We start from the raw sequence: 13,344 nt of genomic DNA, 5'->3' as shown, positions 1-13,344 counted from the left end.
TTAGTGGCCACTGACTTGAAGACTATGTTTGGGTCTCCAACGTATCAAGAGGTTATTATTACTTAATATTCTAGAATTGATATTAACAGATATACATAAGTACTTCTACATAAAACGTCATATTTATATGGAATAACCAACGGATAACATCATAGGTAGTAAGTACCAGAAAAATCACTACCAGCCTTACCTAGATAAACAGAATTCCAATGTTTTTTTAAGTACTTCTCGAGGGTCTTCCTGGCTTTCTGGTTGAGTTTCATTTCCTCCTGTATAAAATAATGATCTACTCAGGAAAAATGGCTTAACATTTACCAGGCTGATAATACAGTAGAGCAATTCTAATGTTTTCAGTATACACCAACATACTTAGAAAAATGTATAGAGAATAAGAAAAATGCTATTATTTTACTGAGTAAAAAAAAGTAAATCCTCAAAAAGGATTTTCAAGTAACTTTCAAGAACATATGTACTACACAATAGTAAAATTTAAGGGAAAAAAATCAAAACAAGGGAAAGATAAATACAGGCAAAAACCCAAGCAGATCATAAACACCACCTAGTCTCTATGCCAGAGCCTTAACTCTGTCTTTTAATTTCTAGCTAGTCAGAGCTACACGTGAGAACCTGTCATGTAGCCCTTATCAGGGAATACTAAATAAGCCCAATCCCCAAGAGGAAGGAAACAAAAGCTAGTTCTAAATTCCAGAGGATATTTCTTTTAAGAAGATGTCAGGTGATGTGTGCACCTGTGGCCATAGGCAGCACCAGTCAAGAGACCTTGGGCCTCCAGCAGAGTGAAAGGGAGCTCAGGCTAAGCCCTGAGTGCTCTGGATGCTCCATGAACAGGTATTTATATAAATTTATAAATGAGTGGCAGTGAAACATTCAGAACAAAATTTTTTTTGTATCATGCATGGGTCAGATTAGTCTTGTATATTATTTATCTTGTATTAGTACTTGTATTTAGAAGTTACACACTATGAAAGGCAATATGTGGGCAGTTAGAACAAATAAGGGTGGATAGAACAAATATGAGAATTTCTGTCAGTATTGTATAATGAGCTTCAAGAAAATCCATCTCCACTAGAAAAAAGAAAGCACAACTGCTGAAACAACCAAAAATCAAAAAAACAAAACCAAGATACCTGACGAGAATGAAAACTGCAAACACAACCCAATGTCATTCCTTTATTCACAAGGGTTCTCCTGATCATCCTATTTAAATTTACATACCACCTCTTATATTTAGTACATATTTACTCTGAATCTCCTATATGATGGAAACTGTTGCAGGCACTGTGAATTTGGCCTAAATAAGGCAAAGCCTCTTGCTCTCATGAGGTCAGTGTTCTAGTGGGAGAGGCACATAGTAGATAGGTAAGAACTACAAATATAATATCAGATAGAAACCAATACACAGGAAAACAAACCAGCATAAGAGGGCAGAGTGGCATGGTGCCGTCTTGGACAGGAGTTGCCAGGTGATCTGATGAAAAAGTATGACAATGTGGAAAGTCCATTCTAAGTGGAAATGTAGAAGGCACAGGGTCCTGAGGAGCGGCCTGTGAGGAGTAGGGTCAAGAGGCCAGCAATAGCTATTGGGGCAGTAAAGATACTGCTTGAGATGATCGCATCCCAAATTTGTGTGCTTGGGTTGGAGTTCCAGCTCCACCCCTGCTTCCTGCTAACACACACCCTGACAGGCAGCAGGTACTTGAGTCCCTGCCACCTTGTGGGAGATAGAATTGAGTGTGGGTTTGTAACCTCATGCTGGCCCAGCTCTGGCTATTGCAGGCATCTGAAAAGTGAACCAGTGGAAGGGAGACTTCTGTCTGTCTGTCCTGGAGTTTTCTTTTTAAGAAAACTTTCAAATATGGTTTCTTCTTTATGTAAAGTAATTCAGGTTTATTTCTTCTTGAGGGAGCTTTAGCTATACATATCTTACAAAGACAGATCATTCAATATAATTTAATATAAATTGCGGAATTTATTCTACAGAGTTGCCTTTTTTTTTTTTTTTTTTTGACAGGCAGAGTGGACAGTGAGAGGGAGAGACAGAAAGGTCTTCCTTTTTTTTCCAGTTGGTTCACCCTCCAATGGCCACCATGGCTGGAGCGCTGCAGCCAGCGTACCGCGCTGATCTGAAGCCAGGAGCCAGGTGCTTCTCCTGGTCTCCCATGGGGTGCAGGGCCCAAGCACCTGGGCCATCCTCCACTGCACTCCCTGGCCACAGCAGAGAGCTGGCCTGGAAGAGGGGCAACCGGGACAGAATCCGGCGCCCCAACTGGGATTAGAACCTGATGTGCCAGCGCCGCAGGCGGAGGATTAGCCTAGTGAGCTGCAGCACCGGCCCAGAGTTGCTTTTAATTCTCTATTTTAACCCTTTCAATACTTGTAGAATTGGTAGTTATATCACTCATCCCTTTTATTAATTTGTTCTCTTTGGATCAATCTAGGTAGATATTTGTCAACTTTATTGATCTCAAAGAAATGTTTGACTTCATTTTTTTTCCTGAATTGTTTTACTGTTACCTATTTTCATTGATTTTCCTTTTGTCTTATAATATGCTTTCTTCGGCTTTTGTCTATCCTTTTCCAGGATCTTAAGGTACAGAGCTCATTGATAGTGTAGATCTCTCTTCTGTCTAATACAGTTGGTTTTATTAATTTCCCTCTAAGCACTACTTTAGCAAAACGATACAGAAACTCTACCTAAAAACTAAACAGAAGGAAATTATGTCAAACAGAAAACCGGAGCCTAATATCCCTCATGAACACAGGCACCAAAAATCTTAGTAAATTTTGGCAAGTCTAATCCAATGGTAGGTCAAAAATGTATTCTATTATGACTTATACAGGTTTATTCCAGGTGGATTTAACATCTGGAAATCAATATAATTTATATTAACACACTAAAAAAAAAAAGATCAAATAAACAACCACCCTCATAGGTGACAAACTCCAACAAATTCATTCCTGATAAAATCATAGAGCAAACCAAGAATAAGAGACTACCTTATCTACAAGATAAAGGGCAGAGACATAAATCTATCATTAACATCATACTTACTGGTGAAATACTGGAGAGTTTCCCAGAAATATCAGGAATAAGTCAGGTGTTTGAACAAACTTCTAGCCACTAATTCTGGTCAACTTTGAACTGGAGGGTCTTCCCAGTAATCAGGGAAGACAAAGAAACAAAAGGCACCCACACTGGATAGGAAATAAAACTGCTCTCATTTGGGGCTGGCATTGTGGCACAGATTAAACTGTCACCTGCGACACCAGCATCTAATATGAGCACCAGTTTGTGTCCCAGCTAGTTCACTTCTGATCCAGCTCCCTGCTAATAGGCCTGGGAAAGCAGAAGATGACCCAAGTTCTTGGGTCCCTGCCACCCACATGGGAGACTCAGATGGCACTCAGCGTTCCTGGCTTCATCTTGGCCCAGCCTCAGCCTATGGTCATTTGGGAAATGAACTAACAGATGGAAGATCTCTCTGTCTCTCCTTTTCTCTCTGTAACTTTGCCTTTCAAATAAATAAAATAAGTCCTTATAAAAGAAAACACAAAAATAAAATAGCCTTGACTGCCAAAAACAATCCAACCATCTGTATGGAAAATTCAGTGTTATACACACAAAAAAGTTCCTAAAACTAATAAGTAAACTTGATTAGTTTTTGTGATGTGAGATCAATATATTAATTATATTTCAATGCAAATAGCAAATGATTTTAAACAAAAGTATAAAAAATCACTTATCACAGCAAAAAAATATGAAATCTGACAAAAGACATGAAAAAATCAGTACAATGAAAACCTAAAAATACTATTATGCTGAGAGAAATTAAAGAAGACAAATGAGACTGTATTAACAGGTATTATTAAATGTCAATTTTCTCCAACTGATCTATACACCTCATGAATCCCGATAAAAATATCAGCATCTTGTAGATACACACAATCTCATTCTAGTTTGTACAGAAATGCAAAGGAACTAGAATAACTAAATTAACTCTGAGAAATAACAGGAAAGTTCTTATTAACTTATTTCAATAATTTTTTATAAAAATCAAAACAGTGTGGTCTTAGACTTAAAAGATACCAACAGATTAATGGAATAGAAGAGATAGTTCATAAATCAACACATCTATACGTGAACAAATGATTTTTGAAAAAGGTACAAAAGTGATGCAGTTGAAAAAGAACAGACTTGAAGAAATGGTGCTGCAACAGTTGTATATCCACATGCAAAAATTAAAATGTTGAACTATAGCTCACATTATATATAAAAATGAACTTAAAATCAGCCAAAGACCTAAAAATATAAAAGCTAAAACAAACAGGAGAAATCTATTGTGATTCTGTATTATGGAGATAACTCTTAGGTATAACATCAAAAAGAAGATCTAAAGAAAAATAAATGACACACTGAGCTAAATGTATTTGTGAATTACATTTGATAAGAATTTGTATATTAAGCATGTAAAGAAAGAACTGTCAAACTCAGCAACAAAACGACCCAGTAAAAAATAAGCAAACAAATATAACAACAAACAAGATAAAAGTATAGGAAAAGATGCTCCCAAGAGTGACGTTTGTTGTAGCAGTTAGTACACAGCTTAGGACTCCTGTATTGCATGGAGTGCCTGGGTTGAATCCCAGACTCCACTCCTGATGGCTTCCTGTTAATGTGCACGAGGCAGCAGGGGATAACTCAAGTATTTGGGTCCCTGTCACCCACAAGGGACACTTGAACTGAGTTCTTGGGCTCCCTGCTTTGGTCTGGCCCAGCCCTGGCTGATGTAGGCATTGGGACCAACAGATGGGAGACCTCTCTATCCACCTTTCAAAACAATAAATCCAATGGGGGCCAGCACTGTGGCGTAGCAGGTTAAGCTGCAGCCTGCAGTGCTGGCATCCCATATGGGTGCCAATTTGAGTCCCTGCTGCTCCACTTCCAATCCAGCTCTCTACTGTGGTCTGGGAAAGCAGTGGAAGGTGGCCCAAGTCCTTGGACCCCTATTCCCAAATGGGAGATCCAGAAGAAGCTTCTGGCTCCTGGCTTCAGATCAGCACTGCTCCAGCCATTGTGGCCAATTGGGGAGTGACCCAGCGGATGGAAGACCTCGCTCCCTTCTCTGCTTCTCCTTCTTTCTCTGTGTAACTCTGACTTTCAAGTAAATAAATAAATCTTAAAAAAAATCCAAATGAAAAAGAAAAAAGGAAGAAAAGATGTTTCAAATTCTGTTTCCATAGCGAGGAACTGGAAGTCACCACTCTTTTTTTTTTTTTTTTTTGGACAGGCAGAGTTATAGACAGCGAGAGAAAGGTCCTCCCTCTGTTGGTTCACTCCCCAAATGGCCGCCACCGCCGGCACCGCGCCGATCCGAAGCCAGAAGCCAGGTGCTTTCCCTCGGTCTCCCATGCGGGCACAGATGCCCAAGCACCAGGGCCATTCTCCACTGCCCTCCCAGGCCACAGCAGAGAGCTGGACTGGAAGAGGAGCAACCAGGACCAGAACGCAGAGCCCATATGGGATGCCGGCACCGCAGGCGGAGGACCAACCAAGTGAGCCATGGCACTCATTTGAAGGGAAGAAGAAGAGCGGCCCATATTTTGCGGAATTTTGTTTCCAACAGCCCAGCTGGGGTCTTCACAGTGAATATCAGAGGAAAAAAATCCCCTCAGGCTGCTGAAGGGGAGTAGTGAAAAGGAACCACTTAGAAATATGCCAGAAAATTTTGTTCTTAAGAAGGCCAGCCCTCAGGACAAACTGCTTAACCATAGCTTAACTGCTGGGGTGTCCTCCAAGCTGAACCTACTCAGAAGAAAGGAACACCCAACTCTGGCCATCCTAGGCCACCTAAGACAAGAAAAACTGAGAAAGACCTGTTGAGTTCAGTCTAGCGACACATTCACAGTAGATGGAGACCTCATCATAAGATTATATAATGCTTCTGCTTCCACTTCCACCACACCTTGCCACATATCACTAAAGCCTTAAATATGGAAATTCCTTTTGCCCAATATATCAAATCTAGATATCAAGAAAAAATACAGAGGGTATGTGTTTATATATACAAAATATATGTACATAAAGGCAAATATATGAACAAAAGGCAAAAAACAAAGTTTGAGGAGACAAGACAAGTATCAGAACCAGACAGAGCAGTGATGCTGGAAATGATTACACAGAATATTTAAACCAAATGTGAACTCTGCTAAGGGCTCTAATGGATAAAGCAGACAACATGCAAAAACAGATGGGCAATTTAAACAGAGAAATAGAAAACCTAAGGAAAAAAAATAAATAAATGCTAAAGATCAAAACAGTATAATAGAAATTAAGAATGCCTTTGACGGATTCATTAGTGGACTGGACATAGCTGAGGAAAGAACATTTCAGTCTGAGTATATGAACAGAAGGCCTGGCGCTGTGGCACAGCATGTTAAAGCCCTGGCCTGAAGCGCCAGCATCCCAACTGGGCGCCGGTTCTAGTCCCGGCTGCTTCTCTTATGATCCAGCTCTCTGCTATGGCCTGAGAAAGCAGTGGCAGATGGTCCAAGTCCTTGGGCTCTTGCACCCACATGGGAGACCAGGAAGAAGCTCCTAGCTCCTGGCTTCGGATTGGTGCAGCTCTGGTCATTGCAGCCATCTGGGGAGTGAACCAGTGGATAGAAAACCTCTCTCTCTGTCTCTACCTCTCTAACTCTTTCAAATACATAAAAATAAATCTTAAAAGAGAGAGTATATGAACAGAAATGTTCAAAGCTAAAAGGCAAAGACGAAAGACTGAAAACAAAAACAAAACAAAAAACAATACCCAAGGATTATGAATAATGACAACATCTGTTAACACACACACAATGGGAATATCAGAGAACAGAGAGAAAGAAATAGAAGAAGCAAATGAAATAATAATGACTGAGAATTTCCTCAAATTAATGAAACCAAATCACGAATCCAGGAATCTCAAAGAACACCAAGTAAGAGAAATACCACCACCACCACCAACAACCAAAACCAACCAAACAACAAAGCTACACTGAGGCATACAATTTTCGAGTTACAGAACATCAAGAATAAAGAAAAAAATTGTGACAGAAGCCATAGGAAAATGCACCTTACCTATAAAGGAATAATGGTAAGAATTACATTTGGTTTCTCATAAACCATGCAAGCAGGAAGAGTGGGACAAAATTTATTTAGGTCAGAAGCTTTACTCTAAGAGGAAGAGCAGCAAAGAAGGAATGAGTGAAAGTAAAATAAAAGCTTACTTTTTCTTATTTTAATAGGTCAAGCAGTTTATTCAAAATAACAATAATGAATTAGATTATGCACATATATATATTTTTTAATTTCACAGAGTTAGACAGTGAGAGAGAGAGAGAGAGAGAGAGAGAGAGAGAGAGGTCCTCCTTCTGTTGGTTCACTTCCCAAATGGCCACTACGGCCAGAGCTAGGCCAATCTGAAGCCAGGAGCCAGGTGCCTCTTCCTGGTCTCCCATGTCGGTACAGGGGCCCAAGCACTAGGGCCATCCTCCACTGCCCTCCCGGGCCAAAGCAGAGAGCTGGAGTGGAAGAGGAGCAACGGGGACTAGAACTCGGCTCCCATATGGGATGCTGGCATCGCAGGCAGAGGATTAACCAAGTGAGCCATGGCACCAGCCCCATGAATCTAGTATTTTTAAGATGTAAAGACTATCCAAAATAATCTATATAGATTCATGCAATCCCTAAAGAAATCCCAATGATGCCTGTTTTTTAAAAGATTTATTTATTTATTTGAAAAGCAGCATTATTCAGAGAGAGGAAGAGACAAAAAGAGAGAGATCTTCCATCTGCTGATTTACTCTCCAAATGGCCACAACAGCAAGGGCTGGGCCAGGCTGAAGCCAGGAGCTTCTTTAAGGTATCCCACATGGGCAGGGCCCAAGCACTTAGGCCATATTCCGCTGCTTTCCCAGGCACATTGGCAGGGAGCTGGATTGGAATTGGAGCAGTCGAATCCATATGAAATGCCAGTGCCGCAGACAGCAGCTTTACCTGCTACAGCACAGCACCGGCCCCCCAATCCAACTGTTGATAATGAAAGCAAGCATAGCCTACCCCTTAGGTCTGCTGGAGTCCTAAAAAGGAACTGCATGTAAAAATATCACGTCAATGAAAAACATAAAGTAAAAAAAAAAATTAAAAAAAAAACAAAAACAGAAAAAAAAACGGACAGGTCTTTCAGATGAAGCCAGAGTCAACATTGGAAACGAGCAGTTTCCTGATACCTACAAGCATTTCTACACTGGCACACAAGCTGGCTCCCCACCTCTCAAAAGAACTTAATCTGGTTTTGTTCTTTTTCTTCTGCAAATAGTTTTAAATACCTCTTTCACAAAGAATAAATTTCCTTTAAACTTTCTAAACATATTTTACCATGTTAGGATTTCACTTTTGATCATGCTGTCTATCCTCTATCTTTTGGATGTCTGATCTGTATGTAATTTGAATCATTTAGATTTAGTATGAAATTTAAATAGTTTACTTGAATCTCTTTTACTTTCTGCCATTAGCATTTTCACCCCTTTGCTATATAATGACCCTGTCTTTTTTCTTATTTAGAAATCTGCTTTAAATGACAAGCATTCCTTCATTTTTTTCTTTCCATCGCAAAGCCCAATGAACTTCAATATGAGTCAAAAAGAAAATGAATCAAATTAAATTACCAGATGCTGGTACTACCTTATTTAGATTTAGAAAACTCCTAAGGGAGCCGGCACTGTGGCAATAGAGGGTAAAGTCACCACATAAAGTACCAGCATTCTATATGGACGCCAGTTCAAGTCTTTGCTGTTCCACTTCTGACCCAGTTCTCTGCTAAGGCCTGGGAAAGCTGTAGAAGATGGGCTCCGGTACCCATGTGGGAGACCTGGAGGAAGCTCCTGGCTCCTGGCTTTGGATCAGCTCAGCTCTGGCCATTGCAGCCATTTGGAGAGTGAACCAACAGATGGAAGACCTCTCTCTCTCTCTGTCTCTTTCAAATAAATAAATAAATCTTTAAAAAGAAAAGAAAGGAAAACTCCTAGGGGGCAGGCACTGTGGAATAGCAGGTAAAGTGGCTGCCTGTAGTGCCAGAATCCCATATGGTTGCCGTTTCATGTCCTGGTTGCTGCACTTTTTTTGTTTTCCAACTTTTATTTAATAAATATAAATTTCCAAAGTACAACTTTTGGATTATAGCGATTCCCCCCCCCCCATAACCTCCCTCCTACCCGCAACTATCCCATCTCCCACTCCCTCTCCCATCCCATTCTTCATCAAGATTCATTTTCAATTATCTTTATATATATCTATATATCTATATATATCTATATATAGATCAACTTAGTGTATATTAAGTAAAGATTTCAACAGTTTACACCCACACAGAAACACAAAGTGTAGAGTACTGTTTGAGTAGCAATTTTACCGTTAATTTGCATAGTACAACGCATTAAGGACAGAGGTCCTACATGGGGAGCAGGTGCACAGTGACTCCCGTTGTTGATTTAACAATTGGCACTCTTATTTATGATGTCAGCAATCATCTGAGGCTCTTGCCATGATCAACTTAGTATATACTAAGTAAAGATTTCAACAGTTTGCACCCACACAGATACACAAAGTATAAAGTACTGTTTGAGTAGTAGTTTTACCATTAATTCACATAGTACAACACATTAAGGACAAAGAGCCAGCTCTCTGCTATGGCCTGGGAAAGCTATAGAAAAAGAACATAGTAGAAGATGGCCCAAGTCCTTGGGCCCCTGCACCCACGTGGGAAACCTAGAAGAAGCTCCTGGCTGGGGATAGGCGCAGCTCTGGTCATTGCAGCCATCTGGGGAGTGAACCAATGGATGGAAGACCTCTTTCTCCCTTTCTCTCTGCTTCTCTGTAACTCTGCCTTTCAAATAAATAAATAAATCTTAAAACAAAAACAAAAACAAAAACAAAAACAAAAACAAAAAACAAAACAAAAACAAAACACTCCTAGAGGCCTGTGGGGGATTAGGGTGCCACCTGCAATGCCAGCATTACATATGAGCACCAGTTCACATCCTGGCTGCTTCACTTCCAATCCAGCTTCCTGCTAATAATAAGAAGGCTGAGCCTATCTATTTACATATACCTTTGGGATGAATGAGATTCAAAGGTTAAATAAAAAAGCTGATGCATTCAGAATTCTATCTAATTTACCCATAGATTAAATATAAGAGTGGGAATAAGAGAGGGAAGAGATGTGCAATTCGGGACATGCTCAAGCTGACTTACCTCAAACGGTAGAGTTAGAAACATACCAGGGGATTCCAATTCAATCCCATCAAGGTGGCATGTACCAATGCCATCTCACTAGTCCCAGTGATCAATTTCTGTTCACAATTGATCATAATGATAGGACTAAGAACCAAAGGGATCACATAAACAAGAATAGTGTCTGCAAATACTAGCTGATAGAATAAAAAAGGGAGAGAATGATCCAACATGGGAAGTGAGATACACAGCAGACCCATAGAATGGCAGATGTCCTAAACAACACTCTGGCCTCAGAATCAGCCCTTAAGGCATGCGGATCCAGCTGAAAAGCCCATGAGAGTATTTCAGGCATGGAAAGCCAAGACACTCTGGGGAAAAAAAAAAACCTAAATGAAAGATCTCCGTGAGTGAGATCCCAGTGGAAAGAATGGGTCATCAAAGAAGGAGGTACCTTTCTCTGAAGGGAGGAGAGAACTTCCACTTTGACCATGGCCTTGTCTAAAAATTATCAGAGTCAGTGAACTCAGGGGGCTTCCATAGCCTTGGCAGCTCATGACAAGAGCCTAGGGTGATTACTGAGGCCATAAACAAGAGTGTCAATTTGTTAAGTCAACAACAGGAGTCACTGTGCACTTACTCCTCATGTAGGATCTTTGTCCTTGGTGTGCTGTACATTGAGATTTAATGCTATAACTAGTACTTAAACAGTATTTTTCACTTTATGTTTCTGTGTGGGAGCAAACTGTTGAAATCTTTACTTAATGTATGCTAAACTGATCTTCTGTATATAAAGAGAAACGAAAATGAATCTTGATGTGAATGGAAGGGGAGAGGGAGTGGGAAAGGGGAGGGTTGCGGGTGAGAGGGACGTTATGGGGGGGGAGCCATTGTAATCCATAAGCTGTACTTTGGAAATTTATATTCATTAAATAAAAGTCTGAAAGAAAAAAAAAAAAGAAGAAGAAGAAGAAGATTTATTTATTTGAAAGCCAGAGTTACACAGAGAGAGGTTCCTTCTGCTGGTTCACTCCCCAATTGGCTGTAACAGCCGAAGCTGGGCTGATCCAAAGCCAGGAGCCAGGAGCTTCTTTCCCATCTCCCATGCGAATGCAGGGGCCCAAGGACTTGGGCCATCTTCCACTGATATCCCAGGCCATAGCAGAGAGCTGGATTGGAAGTGGAGCAGCCGGGTCCCAAACCAGCGCCCATATGGGATGCCGGTGCTTCAGGGCAGGGCATTAACCCACTGCACCACAGTGCCAGCCCCTACCCTTAGATTCTTAACTTCCTTCTAAGGACAAGGCTGCCCAGAAGCTGACACATGATAGTCACATTTCTTGCCTTCATGAAGATCTGAGTGTTGCTAAAAAAGCAGCAGAAGATGGCCCAAGTGTTTGGGTCTGTGGAAAACCCAAATGAAGCTGCTGGCTTTGGCCTGGCCAAGATCCGGCTGTTGCAGCCATTTCGGGAGTGAACTAGCAGACGAAAGAGCTCTCTCTCTCTAACTCTGCCTTCAAATAAATGAAATTTTAAAACAAACAATCAAACAAAAACTCCTTTTTTTTTTTTTGAGTCTTTCTTTTTTTTTTTTTTTTTGACAGGTAGAGTGGACAGTGAGAGAGAGAGAGACAGAGAGAAAGGTCTTCCTCTTTGCCGTTGGTTCACCCTCCAATGGCCGCCGCGGCCAGCGCATCGCACTGATCCGAAGCCAGGAGACAGGTGCTTCTCCTGGTCTCCCATGGGGTGCAGGGCCCAAGTACTTGGGCCATCCTCCACTGCACTCCCGGGCCACAGCAGAGAGCTGGCCTGGAAGAGGGGCAACCGGGACAGAATCCGGTGCCCCGACCGGGACTAGAACCCGGTGTGCCGGCGCTGCAAGGAGGAGGATTAGCCTAGTGAGCCGCGGCGCCGGCCTAAAAACTCCTTATGTATAAGGGTAATCCACTGTAAGCAAATTCAAGATGGCTAATTTACATTTATTCATTGTTTGATTTTTTCCTTTAATAAATAACATGCATGATTCACTTGATCAAAGAATTATTTATAGCAGTAAGCTCCATTAAAGTTTATTAAAAAAAAAACTGATCTGTACTGTAAAAACAGCTATATATTTTCCCACTTCAGTGACAATTTCTTCTTTGCACTATTTTGATTATCATAAGCCAACAAAGTCTCTATGAATGATTATGCCTCAAACCACAAAGGTCTGGCATTCACCCCGCTCCTGCCAACTGTGTTCCCTTGTCACTGTGAAGGTTAGATACTTCCCCATCTTTCCTAACGTCCATGGCAAGTTGGGTAAGATGAGGGAAAAGGACTTGGTTTAGAACAACTGAGGTCACTACATGATGTCATTCTTCTACATTCCTGCAAAATTTACCTTTCCCAGATATCTTTTTTTCATATGTCGATCCATCACCAACAACAATAAAGCCAAATGCTCATGGTTTCTCAGACTCTCAAATACCCTTATTTACCACTATGTTTTCTCTTTATAGCCTTCTCTCCAGCCAAACTGTCTCTAAATTACAGTATTAATGTTTCTTCTCTCTACTGAGTCACTGCACTTCACCCTACAAATTCTGCTTCTCTTAATTAAACATGATTCATTTGTAGGAGCTACTCGAACTTTACAGTCTCCTTGATGCCTTTACCAACCATCTCTCTATGCCCATTAACAGTGAGTTTTAAATAGAATTATAAGGAGGCAATGAAAGGCATGTTGTTTAGGGGAAGATTTAACGGGCTTAAAAAAAAAAAAAAGTATAAAAGCCCATACTCTCTATATGAAAATGAATCCATAAAATAGCTTTACCTGTTTCACTATTTTCAGGTAGAGATTCATATTCTGCATGATCCAGAGCCAAAGCATTCATGTCTGTCTGGTTTGACTCCTGTAAATCTGGTAACGCTGCATTCTCATGACTTTTGTCACCATCACCATTGACATCCAATCCTGTAATTAAGAATTGTAACCCAAAAGGCAGGTTAGAAGGATAACTTTCCCTTAAAACAAAGCTTACACTTGTAGTTACTCAGATTCTGTTAACTGG

At 40.7% G+C, this 13,344-nt stretch overlaps 1 protein-coding gene across 5 annotated transcripts in view; it reads right to left on the bottom strand.

Moving 5' to 3' along the window:
- LARP4B (La ribonucleoprotein 4B) overlaps positions 1 to 13,344 on the bottom strand; it is a 108,722-nt gene that overhangs the window by 39,791 nt on the left and 55,587 nt on the right. For all 5 annotated transcript variants that reach the window (XM_051835914.2, XM_051835916.2, XM_070056003.1 and 2 more), the window contains 2 exons: positions 13,107 to 13,247; positions 191 to 269 (listed from right to left, as the gene is read on the bottom strand). In XM_051835914.2, the coding sequence (XP_051691874.1) occupies positions 191 to 269; positions 13,107 to 13,247 (220 nt within the window). The remainder of the gene's footprint in view (positions 1 to 190; positions 270 to 13,106; positions 13,248 to 13,344) is intronic.

Source organism: Oryctolagus cuniculus, chromosome 13, assembly GCF_964237555.1.
Source record: "Oryctolagus cuniculus chromosome 13, mOryCun1.1, whole genome shotgun sequence".
Taxonomy (NCBI): domain Eukaryota; kingdom Metazoa; phylum Chordata; class Mammalia; order Lagomorpha; family Leporidae; genus Oryctolagus; species Oryctolagus cuniculus.
The sequence above is the reverse complement of the archived record's forward strand: the minus strand, read 5'-3'. Positions and strand labels throughout refer to the sequence as shown.